General features: G+C 54.3%; 1 protein-coding gene across 2 annotated transcripts; it reads left to right on the forward strand.

Annotated features, from left to right (window-relative positions):
• Window positions 1-179: 179 nt before the first annotated feature.
• Window positions 180-22,979, forward strand: CFAP45 (cilia and flagella associated protein 45). 2 transcript variants are annotated; one of them, XM_032397204.1, is made up of 12 exons: window positions 180-257; window positions 5,298-5,423; window positions 7,832-7,968; window positions 9,789-9,933; window positions 10,230-10,400; window positions 11,472-11,650; window positions 13,472-13,601; window positions 16,528-16,674; window positions 18,184-18,297; window positions 18,897-19,090; window positions 22,235-22,459; window positions 22,822-22,979. In XM_032397204.1, exons 1-12 carry the CDS (start codon window positions 255-257, stop codon window positions 22,898-22,900), a joined length of 1,650 nt encoding a protein of 549 aa, XP_032253095.1. In that variant the 5' UTR covers window positions 180-254; the 3' UTR covers window positions 22,901-22,979. The 2 variants fall into 2 exon arrangements, with proteins under 2 accessions (XP_032253095.1, XP_032253096.1); XM_032397205.1 differs by lacking the exons at window positions 11,472-11,650; window positions 13,472-13,601.
• Window positions 22,980-23,007: the final 28 nt, after the last annotated feature.

The following is a 23,007-nucleotide window of genomic DNA, read 5'->3' on the forward strand; positions in this document are numbered from 1 at the left end:
AGCCGGGCTCGCCGGCGGGGCTCAGTCTTTCGGGGGCGCCGTTCTCAGTCAAGGGAGGGGCTCGGGTCCCCCCGATCGCTGGACGCCGCGTGCTTCCGCGGGAACTGAGGGGCGGGGCCGGGGTGGGCCCAGGGGCGGGGCCGCGGCGTGCACGCGCGCTCTCGTTGCTATGGTAACGCATCAACATCCAGCGCCCAGGCTGCGCTGTGGGTAGCAGAGGCGGCGCAGGCGCAGAGCCAGGGCGTTCGGCTGAGATGGTGAGGTCCCGGGAGCACCAAGGAGGGGGGCCTCATGTGTCCTGAACTGGGTTGGGGTGCTGAGCGGGAAGAGCGAGGCGTTGGGGAGGGCAGAAAATGAGTCAGGGTCTGGGGTCAGGAAGGCCCAGGGGCAAAGAAGACATGCCTAGAAGCAGCAAGGGAAGTCCCGAGGAGGGTCCACGGGAGGAATTAGGGGTGGGGTCGATAGGGATTGAAAGCGCGGAGGGGTGCTAGCCCGGGAGTTCCGGAGAAAGGGACGTTCTCTTCCCTCTCCTTCAGGCTAGAGCCTCCACGGGCTGGGGATGATGGGCGGTGATGTGGGTCAACCGCAGGTGAGGCCACATGCCGGGTTATAGGACCTGCTCGGCCACTGAGAGCAGAGTGACAAAGTCACCTAACGTCCCTGAGCCTCAGGTTTCTCTTCTGTTGGTGGGGCCTTGGTTCACTCAGTAGGGCTCAACAAGTATTTGAATGAATGAATGGGTGGGTAGGTACCAGGTTTGAAAGGCCCTGGAGAGGGATCAGGTGTGCTTTGGCAGGCCTGGGGTTCCCTGGGGTGGGAAGGATCCCGCAGTGGTGAGGGTTGACAAGGACACCAGGCCTGGGAGGAGCTATGAAGGGGTGTCTGGGTTCCAGTAAGGAGGGTGTTGGTCCCTGAGGGATAAGGCAGCGGGACAGAGGATAGTCATTGGAGCCTCAGGGTGTTGGAAATAACCTTAGAATTTCTGGGGCACACCAGGGGGCAGAGATGATGCCCCGGGTATTCAGTGGACACATTTCGTGCCCATAGGTCACACTGCTTTTCTAGGGCTCAGTGGTTCCAATTCAGGGTCCCCAAGTAGGGATTTCAGAAGAGCTTTGTTAATTATATGCAAACAAGTCTCCAACAAAGAGCGGTCCCCAATTTCTGGGGACTCCCTGTGGTGTTGCGGTGCGGGTCCCCTTTCACGGATCCGTTTTATCAGGCTTAGTCATTCCAGGCTCTCCTCGGTGCTTCATAAGCGCAAGGTGTGTGTCCGTCTGTCTGTGATGGCCTAGCATTGCGTCGGGCCTCCCGGCAGGCAACTAAGAACACATAGCAGCTCTCACTTCCTTTCTCTCCGGTTAAAACTATTCATATTTTCCAGTGCAAATTAATCAGTGCATTGCACTTAGGCTAGACTTGTGGGCTTTAGTGTAGTCAGATCGGGATTCCCTGCCTATGGGCCACTCGGGGCAGGGGTCGGCCTGCTGACGGAGGCCTTCTGAGATCCCCCGGACAGGACTGGGCCTGCAGGCACCTTTCAGAAGCAGTGGGTCGAGTTAGTGATCTCCACTCTTCTGGCAGGCTGTGTGTGTGTGTGTGCGCGCGCACGCGTGTGTGTGCACGTGTGTGCGCGCGCGCGTGTGTGCGTGCGTGTGCGTGTGTGTGCGTGTGCCGCTCGCTAGCTTTTGAGAGTGTTTGGAGGAGTGGGGAGAGGTGCTGGTGGCGGCGGGGAGGCTGGGGCTCACGATGAGGCGGATTTCCAGGACTCTGCCAAAAACAATGAATAACACCATCCTCCAGAAAGAGGCTTGGGACCTCAGTCCTGACTAGGATGCCACCTTCAGATGGCATTCTGCTGATGGCCAGCCTTGTCTCCCATTTGAGGAAAGAGGTGGCTTGAGTGCATCACTCTGTAAAAGGCAGCTGCCTGGGGCAGGTGCATCCTCACCTTCTTGGTAACCAAAGCCCACAGAAAGGGACATAGAATCGGGCCGAGCGCTGGAAGCTTGCTTTGCCGGCCCGTGATGAACCTACATGCAAAAGGAGAACTGGACGGCAGGGTGAGGAGGATGTCCAGGAAAGGACACAAAAGGTCTTCGTTCCGTTGACGGGTGTTAAGGTTACGTCAAGGAAACCCCACAGCTGTCCGCGCCACCCCCGTACCAGCTCCTTCTCACCGGATTTGGGCTGAACGTACTGGATCGGGGACGTCCGATGCTGCAGTTTTTAAGGGCTACACTTCTGTGTTCAGAGTCAGCACCAGCCCCACGGCTAAGTTTGGTTTTCAAATAAATACAGTGTGTTACCTATAAAAAGAGTTACCTCCTCAATTGCAGAAAATCATTCACTGCGAGAACCATCTGAAGATAATGTTCATCCAAAATTTCTGTTCAACATTTTTTTGTGAACATTCTTTCCATACGCACTCGGGGTGCACACCCTTCAAACAGACATTTTCTCAGGAATACTCACCTGTGCCTTCCAATCTGGTTTCTTCAAAACCTAATACATTATAGAGACTGTCCTGTGTCAATGACAGAGTGAAAATCATCCGATTGACCAGCTAATCTTTTGGCATCGGAGTCTCTCCCCAAATTCCTAGTGGCGGCCAAATTCCTGTGGTCCTGGGGTGGGAGGGTATTTGAAGAGAGGGAGTCGGCTGGGTCAGCAAGAATGGAAACATCCAAGTGGGACTGGCATCTTTATCTGTCCGCCCTCCTCATCTCCGCCCCTGGAACTAGGCACTAGACAGGCTTGTCTCTGGGCGCTGCTCACCCTCTTGGGGATATTTATTTGGTCATGCAAGAAGTCAAACCAGCCCTTCACTTCCTAAAAGAGCTTTTTGGCTACTGTCTCGACCTAGAGGGCTCTAACTTTCCATTTCTGCTTGGTTCTTCATTTTTTCGAGTGCTGTTGCACAGTGACCTCCCTAATCCTTCTTGTTGTTCTTGGCTATGATGGCTGGGGCTTGTGGCTTCAAAGTCAGCATTTCTCCGGTGAGGTTTCTCAGCCACCCAACCCTAGAGAGCTCAGAGCTTCCCTCTGCCCTGCCCAGTGGCCACTTCTCTGTGGTCATCTCTTTTCCTTCCTCTGTTCTGACTTCTAGGCTCTGACAGTGGAGCATCTCATGAGCGGCTTGCTCTTGACCTGGGTGCCAAGGGCACAGGAAAGAGGCGACGGGGTCTCAGCCCTGGAGGAACCTGTCGCCCGGTGGACACCTGAGGGTAAACGGCAAACCTGCAGGAGCCCTTGAAAAGAAACAGGAGAACACATGCAAAAACAATAATAATACTTTTCATCTGTCTTCCAAAGCCCTGTCACTACGTTATTTTCCACAGTGATTTGGAAGATGTGGAGTCGGGGAGTGGCGCGGAGTCAGGCGTGTTCTGGGGAAGCTTCCAGTCAAGCCGGCCTGCGGCCCGCGAGAGGCCGCCTTGCTTGCTTTCATTCATTCGGGCTTCCTCTAATGCGTGTCGCACTCCTCTGATGTGCCAGGCACCACACCTTTTTCCTTACTTAGAGGCAGAACTCACACCATCCCTGCTGGTCCGGTACCTTCCACCTTTCCCCTCCCAATGCTTGCCCTCAGTCCCACCTACTGCAGGTTCTTTTCATTTCCTCTGCTTCTATTTTTGGTGGAAAGGGGAGCAGTAACCCTTCCGAGTCTGTTATTAGGCATCCTTGGGGCTGCTATATTTACCTTCTAATAAACCCAAGCTTTCCTGCTTTGCTGTACGGGGCTGCCTGAAGCTGTAAAGGGAGGCCCCCACCGTAAGCCTCCTGCCGGCTGGGCCAGGCGGTGAGGAGAAGGGAGGGCACGCACAGCCCTGCGCGGCTGGAGAATAATCGCCTGATTTAGCGGGAAAACCCGAGGCAGGTGAAACAGGTGCTGCCGAATCTGGTTGGTCAGGGCGGATCGGAGAGAGCTTTCAAAACACATTGTCCAGGGCTTAGTGACCTGCAACGACGGGGTCCTTCTCCCTGTCTACCCTGTCCTCTTGACGGCTGCTGATTCCCAGGCTTGGGAGACCCCCAGTGGGTAGCTCATGCCGCCGAGACATCCCAGCTTAGAGAACTGGGGGACAGGTTGGCTCCTCCAAAGGGAGATTTGGGTCAGCTTTAGAGTAAGGTTGGAGCCGCCCCCAGTCCTGGCAGAAGTCACCTCCCGGAGACAGACTCCTCTCGGGGCTGAGCTGGGCTTTGGTGGGGGAGGTTGTACTAGTATTGGTAGCTGTAGGCAGCAGAGCCGGAACTCTGACTTAAGTACGAGGGCATAGAGGGGGGTGGATTTCGGGGAGCTCCCCGCCTGGGAAACTGTGCATGGGAAACGGGGACAAAGGGAGGCAGTGCAGCTGGAACCGGAGCCCAAATCACCACCCAGAGCAGGTCTGGCAAGGCCCCTGGATGCACCGTGGCACGCCCAGCCCCGGCAGCTTTGTGAGGTGCTGCCGCGGGTCCTCACCACGCTGCCTCGGCCAGAGCTCCCCCGGGCTCTCCGGGCACAACCAGCTCCCCTCCATTCCGGCTCAGGGGATCCGATGGGTGCAGCCGAGGCCCTTTGCCCAGGCTCAGAAGGAGCGTATCTGGTGTTTTTAGCGTCTACAGTCGGAGATAGGCCTTATCTCAACTCATTAGATGAGGAATTCTCCCCAAATAGGAAGACACTGGCTGGTTAAAAGTGCATGCCTTTGGGGTCCCAGGAGTGAAAGCCGTGAAGCAATCACTCAGCCTTCATCCACTGAACTTTACTGGGCACCAACTGTGAGCCAAGCAGCGGGAAGGTGCTTTTCCATCCTCAGTGTCCTCTGGTCCCCACCATAACCTTGGGAGCTTGTGGGGACACGGAGGATGTCAGATAGTGGTGTTAGTTGTGAAAGGGGCTCAGAGCTCAGGCCAAGAGGCTTGGAGGTGGGAGAGGATGCTACCTTTCCGGAGAGGCCTCACAAGACAGTGTCCTTGTGGGAAACTGGGACCAGGATGACGATGACGTCCTCTTGCCATCCCCACTTCCTTCCTCCTCGCTTCTGTACCACACGATGACCTGGCCATCTTCAGTGTGGGGACGAGGAAATGCTCCTTCTCGCGGAGCTAGCGTGCCTGGCCCCTGCCCAGATGCCCCCCTGCTTCTGCGGGGTGTCTCCTACATTTCAGGGTTTAGCCGGTGCTTCCCCTCAGTGGCTCCCCCACATGCCTACCTGCTTCTCCCTGGCACGGGCTGGCGAGGTGTTTCCCTTGCCCAGGATCCAGCCGACTGCTTGGTACTGACGACCCGGCCTTTCTGCCTCTCCCTGCAGCCACTAAGCACCACTGGTGTCCTGAGTTCGTCCTCCACCACTTCCAACAGGTCGAGGAATAGGGCTCGCTACCGGACCAGAGCTGTGAGCTCCGAGGTGGATGAGAGCCTCTTCGGAGGAGTCAAGGTAACCGTCACCCAGCCCCTCCAGGTAGCTGGCCCTGGGAGGCAGTGACCAGGACTGGTGTTGCTCGGGTTGAAGCCAATCACCCAGATGACTCTCAGAGGGAGACCCGAGCAGCCGGACGCTGGCATCTAGTGGGGCCCCTGTGATCAGGGGTACCTGGCCCCTCCACCCCTGCAATCTTCACATCTGCCCTGCATTTAAAATCTGTTGTGATGTTGAGGGGGGCTCTGCTGCAGAGAGCAGGTCGTTGCCCAGTGAGTGCCCCAGGATGAAGATGTGTGAGGGCCACGGACCGAGCTCACAGACCCGGAGCAACATATTGCCCCTCCATCCAAGAACAGTATCAGAGAAAACCACAGATCCTCCTCTCCCAGTTGCTCAACTAACAGGGTTCATTAGCTTTGGGAAATCCCGAGCAGGTCTTCATGTGCAGGTGTCGTCCCCGCTAAGAGGCCGACAGCTTCTTCTGTGTAGAGAAGGAGAGCTAGCGAGAGCATGACTTGGAATATTCTTGGTACACGGGAAGTGCAGCAGGTGAGAAGGAAGAGAGGCAAGGACGGAAGGAGAATGGGACATGGAGAGAGGGCAGTGAGAGACAGAGGGACAGAGTAAAGGCCAGGAAAGATGCCAGGAGTGGTGTGAGTGCTGGTGGGAACACCTGTGCATCCGGCAGGTGGCGGGAGCCCAGCGGATGTCTGTGCTCCTCGCTGTCCTCATTGTGAACCAAAAGGACTCTCCAGGGGCGTCTGGGTGGCTCAGTCGGCTGAGCGTCTGAGTCCTGGTTTTGGCTCTGGTCTGATCTCAGGGGTGTGAGATCAAGCCCACCGCCCCACCTCCAGCTCCGTGATCTGTGATCGGTGATCCGTGATCTGCGATCCTCGGGGAGTGTGATCCGTGACCCCGGGGAGTCTGCTTGGGGCTTCTTTCTCCTGCTGCCTCTGCACCCCCTCCACTTGCGCGTGTGAGCGCTCTCTCTCTCAAGGAAATAAATAAATCTTTAAACAAACGAACAGGACCTTCCAGAGGGTTCGAGACAGGCACCTTTCTCCATTTATTTTTTTCTGATTTACTTATTTTTAAGATTTTATTTATTTATTTACTTGAGAGAGACAGTGAGAGAACACACACAGAGGGAGAAGCAGGCTCCCCGTTGAGCGGAGAGCCCGATGCTGGACTCGATCCCAGGACCCCCGGGATCACGACCTGAGCAGAAGGCAGCCGCTTAACCAGCTTAACCAGCTGAGCCACCCAGGCGCCCCGCCTTTCTCCATTTAGAAGACGGCCATCTGCATCGGTTTTCCTATCCACAGGGACAGAATCGGAGGAACGCACCCTCACTTACAGACAGGTTTTGTTTTGGGCCCGTGGGGTGATGAAGGGTTTGGAAATGGCTGAGTTCTCCAGGAGTCATCCAGCTGGGACAGCGGGAGGGGCAGTCAGAGAAATGCCTGTTCCTGGCCCTTTTCTTTGGCCTCCTCGCTGGGGGAGCGGAAGTCTCTGAAGCGGCAGCAGGGGGCAGAAGCGGTCCGTGGCGTGCCTGAGTCGCGCCCTCTCGGAAGCAGATGGACTGCAGGTGGTGGTAGCACTCTGCGGACGGTCTGTGCAAAGGGCGAAGGGCGCTCAGGACCCGAAGGACCTGCACGACCTCCATGGAGGCAGGATCACGGTCGCTGCCTTCATGACAAATGAAATTCTCTCCTGCGTTCAAAATTTTCCTGAAATAAGTGCTTTCATTTTCTTATTATCTGACTCTTTCATGGTTGGAATATTTTGGAAAAAAAATCATACATTTAATATGTATGCCTTCTAATGCTGATTCCCTGACTTTCTAACCAAATTCCATGTAAAAGCAGGTCTCCACCAGGCCATTTGGCCATTTCTAACCTCCTCCATATGATTTTTTCGGGGGTGGGGGGACCAAAGTAAATTAATCATAAGGAAGGATTAAAAATTCCGAATATCATGGATTGCATGAGTCTGTAACAAATCGTATTATCTCAAACCACGATGTGGGTCCAAGAGAGATCATTATTTCTTCTTTCATAAATCTTGAAGGGAGGAGAACCTAGAGACCCCAGATTTTCGTGCCTGATGGTTTCAGGTTAGGAATGGACACACACTAGCCACTCCCCTCCCCATCCTTCCAGGACTATTTGCACAAGACATGGGAAGGCCTTGTTCTCAGAGGCGCTTGTCAGTAAGAAGGCAGCCATATTCACGGGCAGAGCAGCGTGCTGCTTTCTCAGTGCCCTGGAAACTCTTGGTGGTCCCGCGATCTGGGCCCCAGTCAGCCTTTTCTGCCATTGGATGGGGCGGAAGAAAGAGGAGAAGGCTGCCCTTGAAGAAGTTGGGACTGACCCGCAGGATGTGGGCTGACCAGCTTCTAAGCTGGCTTCCTGACCCCACAGCCTCAGGCCCGGAGCGACAGCCCCATTGTGGTCCTCCGAGATAAGCATGCCATTCGGAAAACCCTCACTGCCCTGGGCTTGGAAAACAAGCCGGAGACCATCCAGCTCATCACCCGGGACATGGTCCGGGAACTCATGTGAGTACCCAGGGCTCAGGGCCCTGCCTCCCCATCCCAGCCTGCACTTCTGCTGAGGACCTGTGCAGGGAGAGGGGCTATCTGATCTCCTCCAGATACTTGAGCCCCACTTCTGTCCTATTCATCTCCCCTGTTCTCTTCCTAGCTCTCCTTCCTTGGCATCTTGGCCTCTCTTGTTGCTCCCCCTCCTGTATGGATTCTTGCCTTTGCCTTCGATCCCCCGCTTCTTCTTTTCCCCTGTCTCCTGGCTGCGGTGGGACTCATGGGACTGCGAGAGGGGCCGTGCTTGGTGGGTCCTCTCTGAGCCCCCCTTAGTGCTCTTGGTAAAGAGAAATGGTCCAGATGAGTCAACTCCTTTTGGCTGCACCAAGAATCTGAAGTAAAGGGAAACTGACCAGATGCTAATTGGCCCCCTGGCTTCTTCCCAGGCTCTGAGGCCAGAAGAGGAGATTCCCCGGGGCTCTTGGGTTCCTTTGGGATTGGCTCTGCATGGCTTCCTGCCTAGAGCTGCCCCCTTGCTCGGTGCCCCTGTGGTTTAGGCCTGTAGCTCAGCAGGGGGAACAGCTGTCGCTGGGGGCGGTGGGGGGTTGGTTCCAGCTGCACTCTCTGAAACCGTCCTCCCAGCCCTGGTTCCACCCGCGGAGAACTTGAGCTCCCAGGAAGTGTCGCCTGTGTCACGAGCTGGGGCAGCACGGCTGGGTCACGGCCCCAGGAGCGCGGTCTGGTCGGCCCTGGTGGCAAACGGCCATGCATGGTCCACCTCCTGCAGCCGCTGGTGGGGCGAAGGAAGGGTTCCTTTTTGGGGGGGGCCAGATCGGTCCTGGTCATTGCAGGTCCCGGGCCAAGCCCCGGATCCACTCACTCATTCGGTCCTCCTCCTGGACTGCTCCCCACCACACACACACACACACACACACACACACACACACACACACACACGCATTTTATGGGATGAGGTTTCACTTCCTGCCTCAGATGGTCTGCGTCTCCTTGCCGTGTCCCTGTTAAATGGCCTCACCCAGAAGCAGCTTTATTCACGGCCCAGGCTGCTCCTGCCGCCTCCACCTTCAGTGTATGTCATTTGTTTGTAATCATTATAATTAGCTATTGGTTTGCTGAATGTGCTGGGCGGCTAGGAGGAGAGGTCCGCAGACATGCTTCTGACTGTTGTTGATCAGAGATTTTAATTAATATTTAGGGCTCAAAGCTTCTCTCTGGGCCGGATGGACAGGGATGCTTAGGTTTCTCACAGCATCCGTTTCAACCTTGTCTGGCGTCCCCCCTGCCCTTTTTATGTCATCCTTGAGGAATAAGCTATTTTTAAAGTCCAGTTCACCAGCGTGGTTTTGCGCTCTCCCTCTGGGCCCAGCCGGGGGCTAGGCGGCCACCAGGGCCGGCAGAGGCTGCATCCTGGAGGAGTGCGTGGTCCGCGCACAGGCCGTGCCCGGGGGTGGGAGGCACAGCCCAGGCCGTGACAGCAGAGCGCGGTGGCCTCCGAGGAGGTCGGCTCTCGGCCTGGTGGGGGGATTGGCCTATGTGCACATGAGGGGCGGGGCAGGGTCTCTGATGGGTGCACCGAGAAGGTGACATGCACACTAGGCCTTTCAGCAAAAGCCCTTAAAATGTCTCTGCTTGGCCCATTCCTCACCTGGGACCCCTTCTCCCCAGTGGGCCGGTGGTGCAGCGGGTGGTCTCTCCCACCGTGGGGTGGCATCGTGGGACGCCAGCAGTGATGAGGGAGGGGCGGAGGGCCGAGCACCTGTGGTGTGGTGCTGAGAGCTTCCCGCTCCTCTCCACTGACTGTTCATCCCCTGGGGCAGCGTTCCCGCCAAGGATCCCTCTGGGGAGTCCCTCATCATGAGCCCTGAGGAGTTTGAACGCGTCAAATGGGCATCCCACGTGCTGACCAGAGAAGACCTCGAGGCCAGGGAGCAGGCCTTCAAGAAGGAGAAAGAGGCCATTGTGGTAGCTGCCCTCCCCGAGCCCTGATCTCTGCAGATGGGAGGGGGGAGCTCTAGTCTGGGGGTCCTGGAAGGAGGCGTGAATGCACGCTTCATGGAGACCAGAGATGTGCTAGAGTGGACACCAGGTGTGGGAACAGCTGGGGGGCGGAGGACGGGTGAGGAGGAAGCCAGGCCGAGAAACTTCTGGGTTCTGCTAGCACGACGGGTGAAGCCACCTTGAGGGTCCTCCTGGGTGGCCTGTGGTAGCCGGGCCAGCGCCCAGGGCAGTCCCCTACTGATCCAGACTGTCTCCCGTAGGACGCGGTGACCAAGCGCAAGAAGATCATGAAGCAGAAGGAAATGGTGTGGAGAAACAACAAGAAGCTCAGCGACCTAGAGGAGGTGGCCAAGGAGAGGGCCCAGAACCTCCTGCAGAGAGCCAACACCTTGCGCATGCAGCAGGAAGAGGAGCTCAAGGACATGAGCAAGGTGGGGACTTCGTTCCTCCCCTCCTCCCGCCCTCCTCTTAGGCTCTGGACGGCCTCAGCTCCAGATGGACTTGGGGCAAGGAGGGGGTGACGGGTGAGGGGCTGGTGGAGGGGGGAGTTGCTGTGGTCAGAGGGAGGACTGGCCTTGCCACATGCTGTCCGTGTGACCTTCAGCAAGTCAGTCACCCGCCCTGGGCCTCATTTTCTTCATGTGTCAAGCAAGAGTGGTAAAACTACTTAGCAGGGTGATTCTCGGGGTGAACTGAGCTTTGCCAAGTGAGGACCTGCCTTCCCTTTCTCTCCTGCCGGGAAACGGGCTTCTCCTGAGGAGCCCAAAGGGCTTCCTTTAGCTGAGAGCATGAAGACAAGAGGCTCGGGTGGATTTTTTGTTTCTCATTTGCATGTGGTTCACGTCCCAAGCACACGAACACCGCTGACTCCCAACCCCGTCATCTATACTTCTCTCCCAGGTTGATCTGTCCTCATGCCTCCTTTTATTTTCCAGAGCTTTCACTTGGTCGTTCTTATGGAAGGCTGTCCCCTGATGTGTCATGTTGGGCTCTTCCAGCTTAAAAAGTCTAGTCGCTTGGCCTCTGCACGAGTGTTTCAGTTTCCCTGAGAAGTAGAACAGAGGGCCTAATGTTGGGGTTCATGGGTCCCTAAGGGGGACCTTGAACCTCTGAAGTTTTATGGAAATTTTATGTGTATGTATGTAAGTGAATCTTAAGGAGGACAGAGCCCATTGCTTTCTTCATATTCTCAAAGAGTGGTCCATGGCCCCCAAAACACGAAGACCCAATGCCCTGAGAGGTACTAGTGAGGCTTCTCCTTGCATAGGCTAGCACTCTTAGGAGCCAGTCAGCGTTCGCACAGAGCTACACTCAGGGAAGGGTGAGCACAGGAATGCTCCTGCTCTCCCGGGCTTGCGCGTGGCTGTGCGCGGGTCCGGCACGCTCAGGAGTGCCCTGCTCCCATTTCTCCCCTCCAGCTTCCACACCCCATGGTGCATCCCTCCCCGTCCTTGTGCCTAGACCTGGTGCCACTGTGTCATTCCCCCTCCGCCCCCCCGCAGATCATCCTCAATGCCAAGTGCCATGCCATCCGGGATGCCCAAATCCTGGAGAAGCAGCTGATTCAAAGAGAATTGGATGCAGAGGAAAAGCGGTTGGATCAGATGATGGAGGTGGAACGACAGAGATCCATTCAAAGGCAGGAGGAGCTGGATAGGAAGAGGAGGGAGGAAAGAATCAGGTACAGCGGTGGTTTTGGCATCTCCCTCCCTGTCATTTCCATGGGTCTTTAGGTCCCAGTAGCCTTGCCAAGAGGGAACAGAGGAGAAATGGTCATTACTACCATCTATTATGATCTCAAAACCTTATGATGAGATTCATAGAACCGCAGAGCTTCTCAAAGCTGATTCCTCAGATCATAACAGGTGCTTCACAGTCTGGCCCCAACGCAGCCTCGTTTCCTAGCTTTTCCTGCCATCCCTCTGCGGTTCCCCGTCCCCCAGCACGCCTGGACTCCTCACGGTTTATGCTTTTGTTGTTCCTTCTGCTTTGAATACTCTTCTCTTTCCTTTTCCCTTGGAAAATACTTTCTCTTCCTTTAGTATGTGGCTTTGCTGTCCCTCCACTGGAAAGCTCTATCCCTTCAGCAGGCAGGCTCCAGGGCCCCTTTCTCTGCGTCCTGCCACACCACGTTTATACTCCAGCACATGGCTTCTTGCACTGGGGCTCTCTGGCCCTCACCAGACAGCATTCCTGTCTTGGTTCATTCCTGGAGCTCCTGGACCTAGCAGAGCGCTTGGCCGGTAGCAGGTGCTTAACGCATGTTAGGGTGAAAAACTCAGTCCCCTTCCTTTTGCAGAAAAGGACAAGTAAATTTATCGGAGCAGGTTATTTACCAAATTTACCAGAGCAGGTAAAGTTACCAAAAGGACAAGTAGATTTACCAGAACAGGTAAATTATAGACCCACAGTGTCCCAGGTCTAGAACATCAACCACATAATGTGAGAGTTACCTTGAACCACACTGACTGGCTCTACTCTCTCCCCCTCTGATTCTGTGCTCTTGAACCATTCACCTTTGTACTTCCCGGAGGTAGGTGCTCGACTGTAGTAGGCTCCCTATAAATGTGGATTTAATGGCTAAGTGGCTCTTCATCTTCTGTATAAATAGCTCCAATTAAAGAAAAATCTCTGCCTCATCAGGCCACTCTAATGACCTGAGTTGGTCCTTATATTGAGCCCCAGCCTGCTTCCATGTAACTCTTTTACTCATTCCTCCTGTGTATTTCATCTGGAGTCATGAAGCCATTCAAGCGCTCCACCTGGATGGGAATCTCATTGTCCTTCCTCTCAATTCTACCCTAACCTGTGTCTTCTCTCATTCTCCCAGCCTTTACTCATACATCATGGGGTCTGGATGTTTCTAAGTTTATTGTCATCCTGACAACACATAGGGAGTCACTGGCACCAAAACGGATTATAAACTCTGGGTTCTCTGCTTTTTACTGTTGAGCAAGGGCATCGCTGAGTGGAGAGGCTTGTTCAGACCCAGGAGTGGGAGGTCTGTGGCATGTGAGATGGGGCATAAGATAGACAGCTAATGAAGTGGGTGTGGGAGGTGGGTGGGAGACAGGACACACTGGGTGCTAGCAGAGGCACGGGAGGAAGGAGAAGTCCCGGGCTTTCTAACTGCGAAGCTGGCATAGGAACCTAGCATCCCGTGATTGCTCAGGGAGGGCTTGGGAGGCGGTAGGATTTCAGAAGCTCTTGACACACTGAAAGGCAGAATGTGCATTGCATAGGTGGGGTGCACTCTTGGGCAAACAAATGAAGAAGGGGAGCCTCAAGAAGGGGAGCTTGGAAGAGGAGAGGACAGCACCCTCATGACACTGGACACTTGAGAAGGACTTTGGTCTGGGCTCATGAAGAGTAGCGATGTGTAGGGGGTGCTTGTCCAATTGTCCCTGTGACACCTCCCATCTTGGGGGTTATTTGGGTGGAGATTGGAGCAGAGGAACGTGGACGTGGGTTTCTAAGCCCCTGCGGTACTTCTCACTCCTAGAGGAAGACAGCACATTGTGGAACAGATGGAAAAGAACCAGGAGGAGCGGTCGCTGCTTGCCGAGCAGCGGGAGCAGGAGAGGGACCAGATGCTGGAGTACATGGGACAGCTCCAGGAGGAGGATCTAAGGGTAACACGCTGGACAGATAATGCCAAATTCCACCAGCAACAGCAACAAAGCTCTCCGAGATTTGGGGGTGTCAGGGTGTGGACTGATTTTCTGTCAGGCATGCTCATTTCGCAACACCATCGCCATCAGTTTTTATGGCCTTGTTGAATGTTCATTTGGCTGTGGCGCTATACTGGGGGATGAACAGGGACTTGGACAGATTCTGTCCCTGCCTCCCGGGCACCTGGGGTCCGAGACCAACACATCCGTGGGCATGGACACAGAAAGGAAATACACAGCTATGTGCATTGCACACATAAACATAGGGATGTTTAATAGTCTTCCCGCACCTATTTAGGGATGTGATACACTTTGTAGATGTCTTAGCTCTGTCTTAGGCTCAGGCTCCCTGCTGTTCCCTCACTCCAAGTACACAGCATCCGAACGTGGTTAATTGTGTGGAGGAGCCAAACCTTTTTTCTCCGTTAGTCTAGGTAAAATCAGTAGGCATATCCATTGCAAAAGAAATGATGACATACCTGCCCCAAACCAAGTAGACTTAAATAAACCCTCTTCTGTTTGCCTGCTCCGGTCTGTTGCAATACATAAAGGCCGCTCGCACAGTGGGGGGGGGCAAGGGGAGCCTTTGGGGTGTTTATTCTTTCTGCCCCCCCTCAGTTTTTTACCTTTGAAAATTTTTATTCACACAGACAAGTTGAAAGAATTGTATATATCACATCCATCCATGCTCCACCTAGATTTCATAATTGTGAATCTGCCATAGTTGTTTGTCTCTTTTGGGGGCTTATACGTATTCTGTTACTGTTAAACTCTTTGACAGCAGATATCTTGAGACTTTGCTACTAAATGGTTCAGCCCTTATTTTGGAAGAACAAAGATGCTCTCTTACCAGTCATCAGTACTGGTATCTCATCCCCTCATGAAAAATTGGAATCCAGTGATTCTGTCATATCATTTAATACTTAATCCACATTCAGATTTCCCCAAGTGTTCCAAAAATGTATTTTCAGTTTTCTTTTTTTCAACCAAGATCCAATCAAGGTCCCTGCCTTGCATTCACTTAAGCCTCTTTCATGTGCTTTGACCTAGAAGAGTTCTCGTTCCTTCCTTCCTTGATTTTCTTGGCACTGGTATTGTGAGGGACCCAGGCAAGTTGACTTGAAGTGTTTCCCCCATTCTGATCTGTCAGATTATTTCCTCATGGTGTCATTTAACTAGTGGGACCTGCGTTCCTGATTTTTTTTTCCTCTTTCCCCACGTTAATGGACGATTGGGTTGTCATCCCCCAGTGATTTGATGATGGTTGGAACCAACGAAAACAACAACCTGAAAAGTAAATAAATAGGCAAAGAAGTAGGTCAATGCATGATGGTATATATGTCCTAGATCAGTGTTCAGCAGGTTTTCTCCTTGTGCTGGTCAGTGGGATTAAATAATGGGTACCGATGCAGGCCTAAATCTGGTGGGAAGCAGGTAGAAAGGAAAGGAAGAGAGGGAGAAGGGGAAAGGAGTGGAGAGTCACTGGGCCAGGTGGGGAAAAGCGGGGTGAGTGAAGAGGTAGGCACGCGGAGAGTGAGGGAATGCTGGCCGCCGTGACTCACGCTCCACAGCCGGGTGGGAGGCGGTGGGTGCTGCGCCGATCTGGTGCAGAAGGCGTTCCGGGAGGCCTGGACGTGGCTGTGAGTCCAGCTCGGGGAGAGCCAGCAGAGTTGTCTTGGATGAGTCAGGGCAGAAGCTGGGCTGAGAAGCAGCTGGAAGTCTAGGGTGGGGCATAGCCTTTGAGGGATGGAGGGAGCTGGAAACGGTGTGTGTGGGGAGTTGTTGGGTGGAAGAATTTGAAGGAAAGAGCTGGAGATTGGTGGGAGGATATGGGTAGGCCAGCTGCATAAGATTCTACGTTGGGACCTGAGTGTGCTCGCTCCGATCTTCAGGCTTTGAAAGGCTCAGGCTCCTTCCTTAGAAGGGATCTTGTCACTCAGGGTCACACTGGCACCCTGTCCTCCATCATTCATTGTCTTTCTCTGTGTCTACCATTTTTTCCCCCTTTTTCTCCCATGCCACTCACTTTGGTTCCCCCTTTCTGTGTTTTAGTTGATTATTTGCTGTTTTCCTCTCATTGGGCTACACATATTGCCAGGGAAGACAGGAAGTGTGACATGGTCCCCGTCCTCTGGCAGGGACAGGATGAACACACAGGAATGAATGGGGACCTACAAGGCAGGGCCTAACCAAATCCCAGGAGGTGTGGCACCGTCTTAAGTGCAGAGGGGATTCAGAAATCAAGAGAGAACTGGAAGTTGGGGCAATCTTCCCGAGAAGATTGGAACTTTAATTTAGAAAGACCAGGTTTCAAAATTCTGGCACTGGATTTTGTTAGCTGGATGGCCCTGGACAAATAAATTTGGGGCCTCAGTGTCTTCATCTGCATGAGAGAGAGAACAAATTCTACCTTTCAGGGTTTGGGGATGTATTTGGGTTTCAGAGATAGGCTATATAAAGGGCCCAGTGAATAGAAAATACTCAATTAGGGCAATACTTTATTATTTCAATCATCACTATGGAATAGAGACCAGAAGCTAGGGTTTGACGAAGAGAGGGAAACTGAAGGCAGGAGAAAAGACCAGCAACAATGGGTAGGACTTCTCATGACATGTGGGAGACACCGGGGAGAATTTTAAGAGCCTCCACTTCCCCGAGAGTGTATAGAAATCATCCGAGTCGGGGCTGCCACCAGCCACGTGGGTGCAGACTGCAAAGAGGCCATGTGGCTGCGAGGGGTCATTGGTGAGGCTTGACCAGAGGCTAGCGGCGGCAGCTGGCCTGCAGATGGGGCATGAGCCCCTGCCTCTGTGTCTCTGTCCTTATGGGCCAGTGTCTCCGGGTCTTGTCCCCTTCTACTTGGAGGCTTTTTTCCTTCTGATGGCAGGACATGGAACGGAGGCACCAGCAAAAACTAAAGATGCAAGCTGAGATTAAGCGCATTAATGACGAAAACCAGAAACAGAAGGCAGAGCTGCTGGCTCAGGAGAAACTGGCAGACCAGATGGTGATGGAGTTCACCAAGAAGAAGATGGTAGGTTTCTGATGCCTGGGACTTCTGGCCACGGGGAGCGGCAGGCCTGAGATCTAGGGGACTCACGACAGGAAGCCATGTGTCCATTCCAGAATTCATGTCCTTCGTTCAAGGGACTGGCTCCTTCTTCTCTTCATCTTGGCCACTGGTTCATTAATAGAGAGTAGGCTGGAAGGGACACCCAAATTAGGATGTTATACCCTTGTTAACATCTTTGATTAGAAGTTGGATGAAGGTCAGGTACAAACTGGGAAGAAAATGAAAACTATTGGGGAAAGGAAAGTTTTTGTGGATTCCTCATGGAATGCATAATTACATCCCCAGTGATCACGGGTCACCTGCCCCATAAATTTCTTGTGAAAATTCCTGTATTGGGCATCCTGTACTGGGGGCTAGACTCTGAGAGTAGAGCTTCTCCCACCGCTGCTGTGGAAGCTGTCAGCATAAATGCATTGCGGGGCAGAGAGTGACCCCGCTCATGGTGACGGGGAGATGCTGCTCATGCCACACGGACTCACTCAGGAGCTAGGCTGAGTAACGGAGTGATTGGGGGCAGTGAGGAATGGGGGTGAAAAAGCTTCTAAGCCCAGTTTAGATGGAGTGGTGGTCTCTGTTCTCGCAGCTGGGGCTGCCCCGTTAGAGCTAAGGGCAGAGATTGGTTGTGGATACCTCCGGAGTTCCCTACCCTGCCATCTAGTGCGAGGTGGAACAGAGACCAGCTTTGACACACAGCCCCTGTGCACAGCCCACAAGTAGGCAACTCACTGGGCTGCCCAGGAGTCTGGGCGGGTAGAACGATGGCTATGGAACATTCTTTATGGGAACGGAGATCACGTTTCCACCCAGCTCAAGCCATTAGTCTCATGACTACCCAAGAATGGTAGTTGGGAGGCTGGGTTTGGGAAGATTTTAGGGCTATGTCTGTTCTTCCAGTGAAGTGGCAAAGGGAGCTAACTTTGATGGTTCACTCCTTGCGTATCTGCTAACCGCAGTGGAACTGCCCAAAGCATGGTTGGCCATTTGCCCAGGGACTAATGAGATAACTTCCACCTGCTGCACTTTACAAGACAGGCAGGGTGCCACAGTTGTTACTTGCAGAAACGTGGCCCAGTGGCCTTGCAACTTAGACATTGTCTGCAATACAGTGGAAGGAGCATGAAGGCTGGGCTTGGGATACCTGCGTTCAAATCCTCTTTGGTTGTTGACTAGCTATGCGATATCGGGCAGGACCCTTGATCTGAATGAATGTCAGTTTCCTCGTCTATAATACCTGTCTCATGAAATGTAGTAGGGGCCCTCTGGGATCATATAGGAGGAAGCATTTGGTAAACAATGAAGGATTTTGCAATGCTAATTGACTTTATTCATGCATTGCTAGTTATTTTGCCCTACCTTAAAAAGAGTCAGGGAGTGATATGGGAGATACTGGACAGACTGTGGCAGGGACTTTGTTTCTCTGCAAGGCTGGGGCAACGGGAGCTGCTCTACAAGACCTTTTCTTCCTGGCAGGCTCGAGAAGCAGAGTTTGAGGCTGAGCAGGAGAGAATACGGAGGGAGAAAGAGAAGGAGATCGCCCGTCTGAGGGCCATGCAGGAGAAGGCCCAGGATTACCAGGCAGAGCAGGTACCTTCTTGGTCTCGGCTTCCTTGGGGCTCCCCAGCTCCCTTAACTATTCCCTTGACAGCCTGCAAAACCAACCTGACGGACAGTGATGCGGAAGCGGGTGGGGCGTGCAGGTTACCTAGACTTGAGTCGTCTGAGGGCTAAGGGGTGAGCTGCCCCCAGTGCTTGCAGCAGTGAGGACTGCTCAGGGCATTATGTGCTGAAGGTTCAAGAGAAAGCTTTTGGCTGCCACGTAAAGAACTTTCAACTGTAACTATCACTGAACTGTGTCACCAGGGGAACTGTGGCATCTCCATCATTAGCAGTTTTTAAAATGAGAGGCGACTGTAGGACCGCCTGGAGGTGTTGGAGGTGTAGGGAAAGAATTGGGATCGGCGGTGGGGGAGGACAAGCCAAGACCCCCCAGGGTATCTTCCGACCAGAAAGTTCTACAAGATTCCATGTACGCTTTCCCGCAACAGTCTTGCTGCCAGAGAAATGCACGGCACTCCTCAAAGAGGGCTGTGTCAGAGTCTGCAGTCGGGGTCTTCCTAAGGTGCCCGGTCAGTTCCGAGGTCGGTTTGCACCCTCGCGGGTCTCCCCACCTTCTCCTTTCCCAGGACGCCTTGCGGGCCAAGCGCAACCAGGAGGCTGCAGACAGGGAGTGGCGCAGAAAGGAAAAGGAAAATGCGCAGAAGAAGGTGGAGACAGAAGCCAAACTGCGCAAAAGCCGGTTGGAGCAGGTGGCTTTCAAGGAGCACACTCTGGCCGTTCAGGTGCAACGGGACCGGGATGAGTTCGAGAGGATTCTTCGGTAGGTGGGGCTGGGCACCTCGGCTTCCTTTCCTTGTACTGTGGCAGGGATGGCCCCTACTGGGCGGAGAGGACTTGCTGGCCTGTCCACAGACAGATGTGCGTTCATCTTGCCTGGGATGGCGGAGTCATTCCAGCTAGATGCAGAGCTGAAATGCGCAAAGACAAGAACTGAGAGCCAAGAATTTTCTGATTAGGGATTTGGAAGACTGCACCTTGACGTAGCTAAGGAATTGGGTGTTATCGGGATTATTTGTCCCGGAGGATTAAAGGTGTAAGTAAAAGTATGTGTCTGGTCCCTCTGCCCTCCCCTGCCGCCATGTCCCCCTGTAAGTTAGGGATGAAGCTGCAGCCGGGAGGTCTAGGAGAGACAGAAAGAACTTCAAACACCAAGGTTGTGGGTCACTGGGGAAGAGCCTGGGTTGGGGGCTGGGGTCTTTGCCATTCATTTGATAAATATGTTTTAAGCACATAAATTCAAGACTCTGTGCTGGATGCTCCGGGAGACATTAGAGGTGAACAAAACGCTGTCCTTGCCAGTTCATGTGGGAGGATGTGGGAGACTCATATTTGGATGGACGTCACCTATATTTATCCATCTTGCCTGCCTTGCCAACCCTTCATCCTTTTATTTTTGTTCCCTTTTGGCTCAGTGAAAATTCCCACCCATAAGTGGAAGTGAAGTGTTCACATCTGTCACTTTCCCCGCCCTGCGTCCACCCCCAGAGCTGCTGGCAGCCACAGCTGCTTTGGCGTCTCTCAGTCAGATCTGCCACCACCAGACCTGGCCCCGGGGGTGTTCCCCTGGCACTGTTCTGGACAAACTGGGAATGACTCCTTTCTTGCTCTGGTTCAGACTCTGTAAGATCAGAAGTTTTCAAAGGAAACAAACAAAACAAAATTGGAATGGGGGGTGTAGATACAAAATAACAGAAATTACGCTCAGGTAAGTGGAGAGTCAGTGGTGCAGCCCGGCTTTCTGGTCTACCTGCTCTCGGTCCTTGGCACTGCCCCAGGTACTTGCAGACCAGACCTGGGCCCCCACCCAAGACCCACCAGCCAGAGGCAGAGCAGACCTGTAGGAATCTCTGCCCTTGTCAGAGCCAGGTTCCTGGTCTTTTATTGGACCGTGGGCCCCCAGCCTGTCCCCACCAGCTGCGGTGCCCTTTGGCTCCGTAGCTTTGCCTGCCCACAAGGGTCGTGCCATGGTCTCTGGAAACCTGCTGAAGGAAGCGGCTTCCTTAACAGCCCCACAGATTCCCCCCTGGGCTCCAGACAACCTCTCAGATGTCTGCCCTCACCAGCCTGTATGCCCTTGGACACCTGTGTGGCCTTTAGCAGGCACTAATAAATATTAATGGGAAGAAATTAAGGGTCCTGCTTCTGCCACTGACCCATTTGTCCCTTCTTGGCTTTGTTTGCCCAAAGCATGTGCACTAGCCAGTTATTAAAGTGAGACCAGCCCTTTGGAGACGTTCAGCTTCACCTGATGTTCTAGGTTAGCATCTAGACCTGCTGTCTCCAGGGCCATGTGACCACCAGGGCGGGTGTCTTTTAGCGCTAGGAGCGTCTCTGCTGTAGCCAGCAATCCAACTTTTCCTCCTTCAAAAGCAGGACCTCGTCGATGGCCTCTGTATGTGCTTCCTGCTTCTGGAGAGAGGGATGCCTTTGTCCGGGAGCCCCCTGACTAAGCAGAGATAGCTGACCTACCCTACCCGGTGGCTCTCAGAAACACCCGGGAGCTCACATAAAGTCCTGGGCCCGGGCTCCACCCCCACAGATTCTGATGTAACTGGTCTGGGGTGAGGCCCTGGGCGGCAGCAGGTTTTGGAAGCTCCCGGGTGACTGTAGTGCAGTCAGGCTCCAAGGTCACGGCTATAACCCTATGAAGTGACCAGGCTCGCCCCATTCAGGTTTCCAGCTGCCCAGGGGCTCCCTAGTGACACGTGCAGCCTCCCGTTTCCAGCCTGTTTTGCCTGAGGTGAAACAACAGAACCCCATTCTCTGTATAGGAAAATACAAGGGCAAGGCGAGGAGGTGGGGCTTCTTGCTATCACGGGGGCGTCTGAGCGGCTGGGGTTGGAGTATAAATGGAGAGGGGTGAGGAAGTCGGCAGGTGTCTCCGGGCAGACCGGGGGCCTGTGGCAGCTGCAGGTGACCGCAGGTGTGCGGGAGTTACCGAGAGTTGAGACGACACCGGTGTTTCTCGGGGCCGGGGAGATGGCTGGCCAGAGGGAAGTGAATAAGTGACATGGTGCTTTTCGGAGCTTTGTGGGGCACCAGTGCCCTCAGGGCAGGGAGCAGGTGAGAAATCCCTGCCCAAGATGATTTTACACGTTGTTCTCGTTTTTGGTTATGTCGAGAAAGAACTAAGATGACGGCTCAGGGTGGCCGAGCTCAGGGCTTCCCCTGAGATGTGAATACATTTCATCTGAGGTTTTTTGGAGCCTGTCTGGCCCACATTGGCCGCTTTCTCCAGGATATCAGGGCCCGTGAAAATCCCCCTGCAAAGAGGCTCCTATGAGGAATCTGGAGAGCTGGAGAGCTGGAGCACTAAGAGGCCCCAGGGACAACTCCTTCCTTCTTCCAGCAAGTAGGAGAGCTAGCTCTACCAACACCAGCACTTGTCACTTCTGAGCATCCCCTTTGCAGTTTTGTTAATGTCATTAGTATTGTTCGTGGGAAGGAAGAAAGGGAGAGAGAGAAAGAAGGATATCTTAGAACCAGCTAGAGAGGAGCTGTGCATCGTTGCAAAAGAGAAGGTTGGAATAAAATAGCTTCCAGTGGGTGAAACCCTGAGTATAGGCCAGCTACATAATTTGCAGGGCCTGGGGGATCCCTTGTTCAAAAAATATTAAGAATTTCAAAACGGTGACGGAACAGAATGAAAGCAAGCACGGGGCCCGTCTAAGCATGCCCCTGACGTGGAGTGCCCACGGCGCCGGGCCTGGCTGAGGAGAGGGGCGGCATGCACGGAGGCGGCCTGGAGGCTGGTCTCTGAGCCTCAGAAGACGGTGGGAGTGTGCAGGGCTGTGGTCTCTGAAGCATGTTCCCTGGGGAAGCCCTTCCAGAAGGCTCCCTCAGTGCCTCTCCTCGCTGGGCCAGCTCGGCCTAGTCCATTCGGCAACCGGTGTCGCCCCTCCAGGGCTCAGAGAGAGCAGATTGAGAAGGAGCGGCTGGAGGAGGAGAAAAAGGCCACCGGGCGCTTACGGCATGCCAACGAGCTCAGGCGCCAGGTACGTGAGAACCAGCAGAAGCAGGTGCAGGACCGCATTGCCACCTTCGAGGAGGGCCAGCGCCTCAAAGAGGAGGCCCAGAAGCGGCGTGAGCGCATTGATGACATCAAGAAGAGGAAGATTGAAGAGCTGAGGTGCGCTGCAATCCCTGTGGCCCACCTCCCCTCCCCCTCCCCTTCCCCGAGGGCAGGGCGTGTGGGAGTCAGGGGCCGGAGGGAGGTGGCAGGCGCTCTGGGAGGGCCCTTTCTCCTGACTAAAGGCTCACCCAGGTTGTTGCCCCCTGAAGGGGGCTCCTGCTGAAGGCTCTGGGACTGGGGCTGCCTGGCTCTGTGGGAGCTCCGAGGCAGGGGGCTAGAGCCTTGAGGGGAATGTGTTTGGGGGATGGATTGTGGGAGCAGGGGTGGGGGTGCGGGCCCCCCGGTTCCGGGGCCTGCTTCCTGCTGCCTCCTCTCTGGTCCCATGCCCCCCTCACACCCGCCCTGTGTCCCCCCTGCAGAGCCACCGGCCTTCCTGAGAAGTACTGCATTGAAGCAGAGCGCAAAGCTAACATCCAGCCAGCCGCCTCTGTGAAATGAGGGGAGTCTCCGTGTCCCCAGGGGTGCCTGCAGGGGACAGGCTCTGCCCAGTCTCTGGGCACCCATAACTGCCGCTAACCTAGACATTTTATAGTTACAGATTAAAT

This window comes from Phoca vitulina, unplaced genomic scaffold, assembly GCF_004348235.1.
Source record: "Phoca vitulina isolate PV1807 unplaced genomic scaffold, GSC_HSeal_1.0 scaffold97, whole genome shotgun sequence".
Taxonomy (NCBI): domain Eukaryota; kingdom Metazoa; phylum Chordata; class Mammalia; order Carnivora; family Phocidae; genus Phoca; species Phoca vitulina.

Coding starts and splice junctions, on each gene's coding strand:
- CFAP45 (XM_032397204.1), top strand. Junction 13,602..16,527: donor TCCAGGAGGAGGATCTAAGG/GTAACACGCTGG, acceptor TTCTGATGGCAG/GACATGGAACGGAGGCACCA. Junction 22,460..22,821: donor AGGAAGATTGAAGAGCTGAG/GTGCGCTGCAAT, acceptor TCCCCCCTGCAG/AGCCACCGGCCTTCCTGAGA.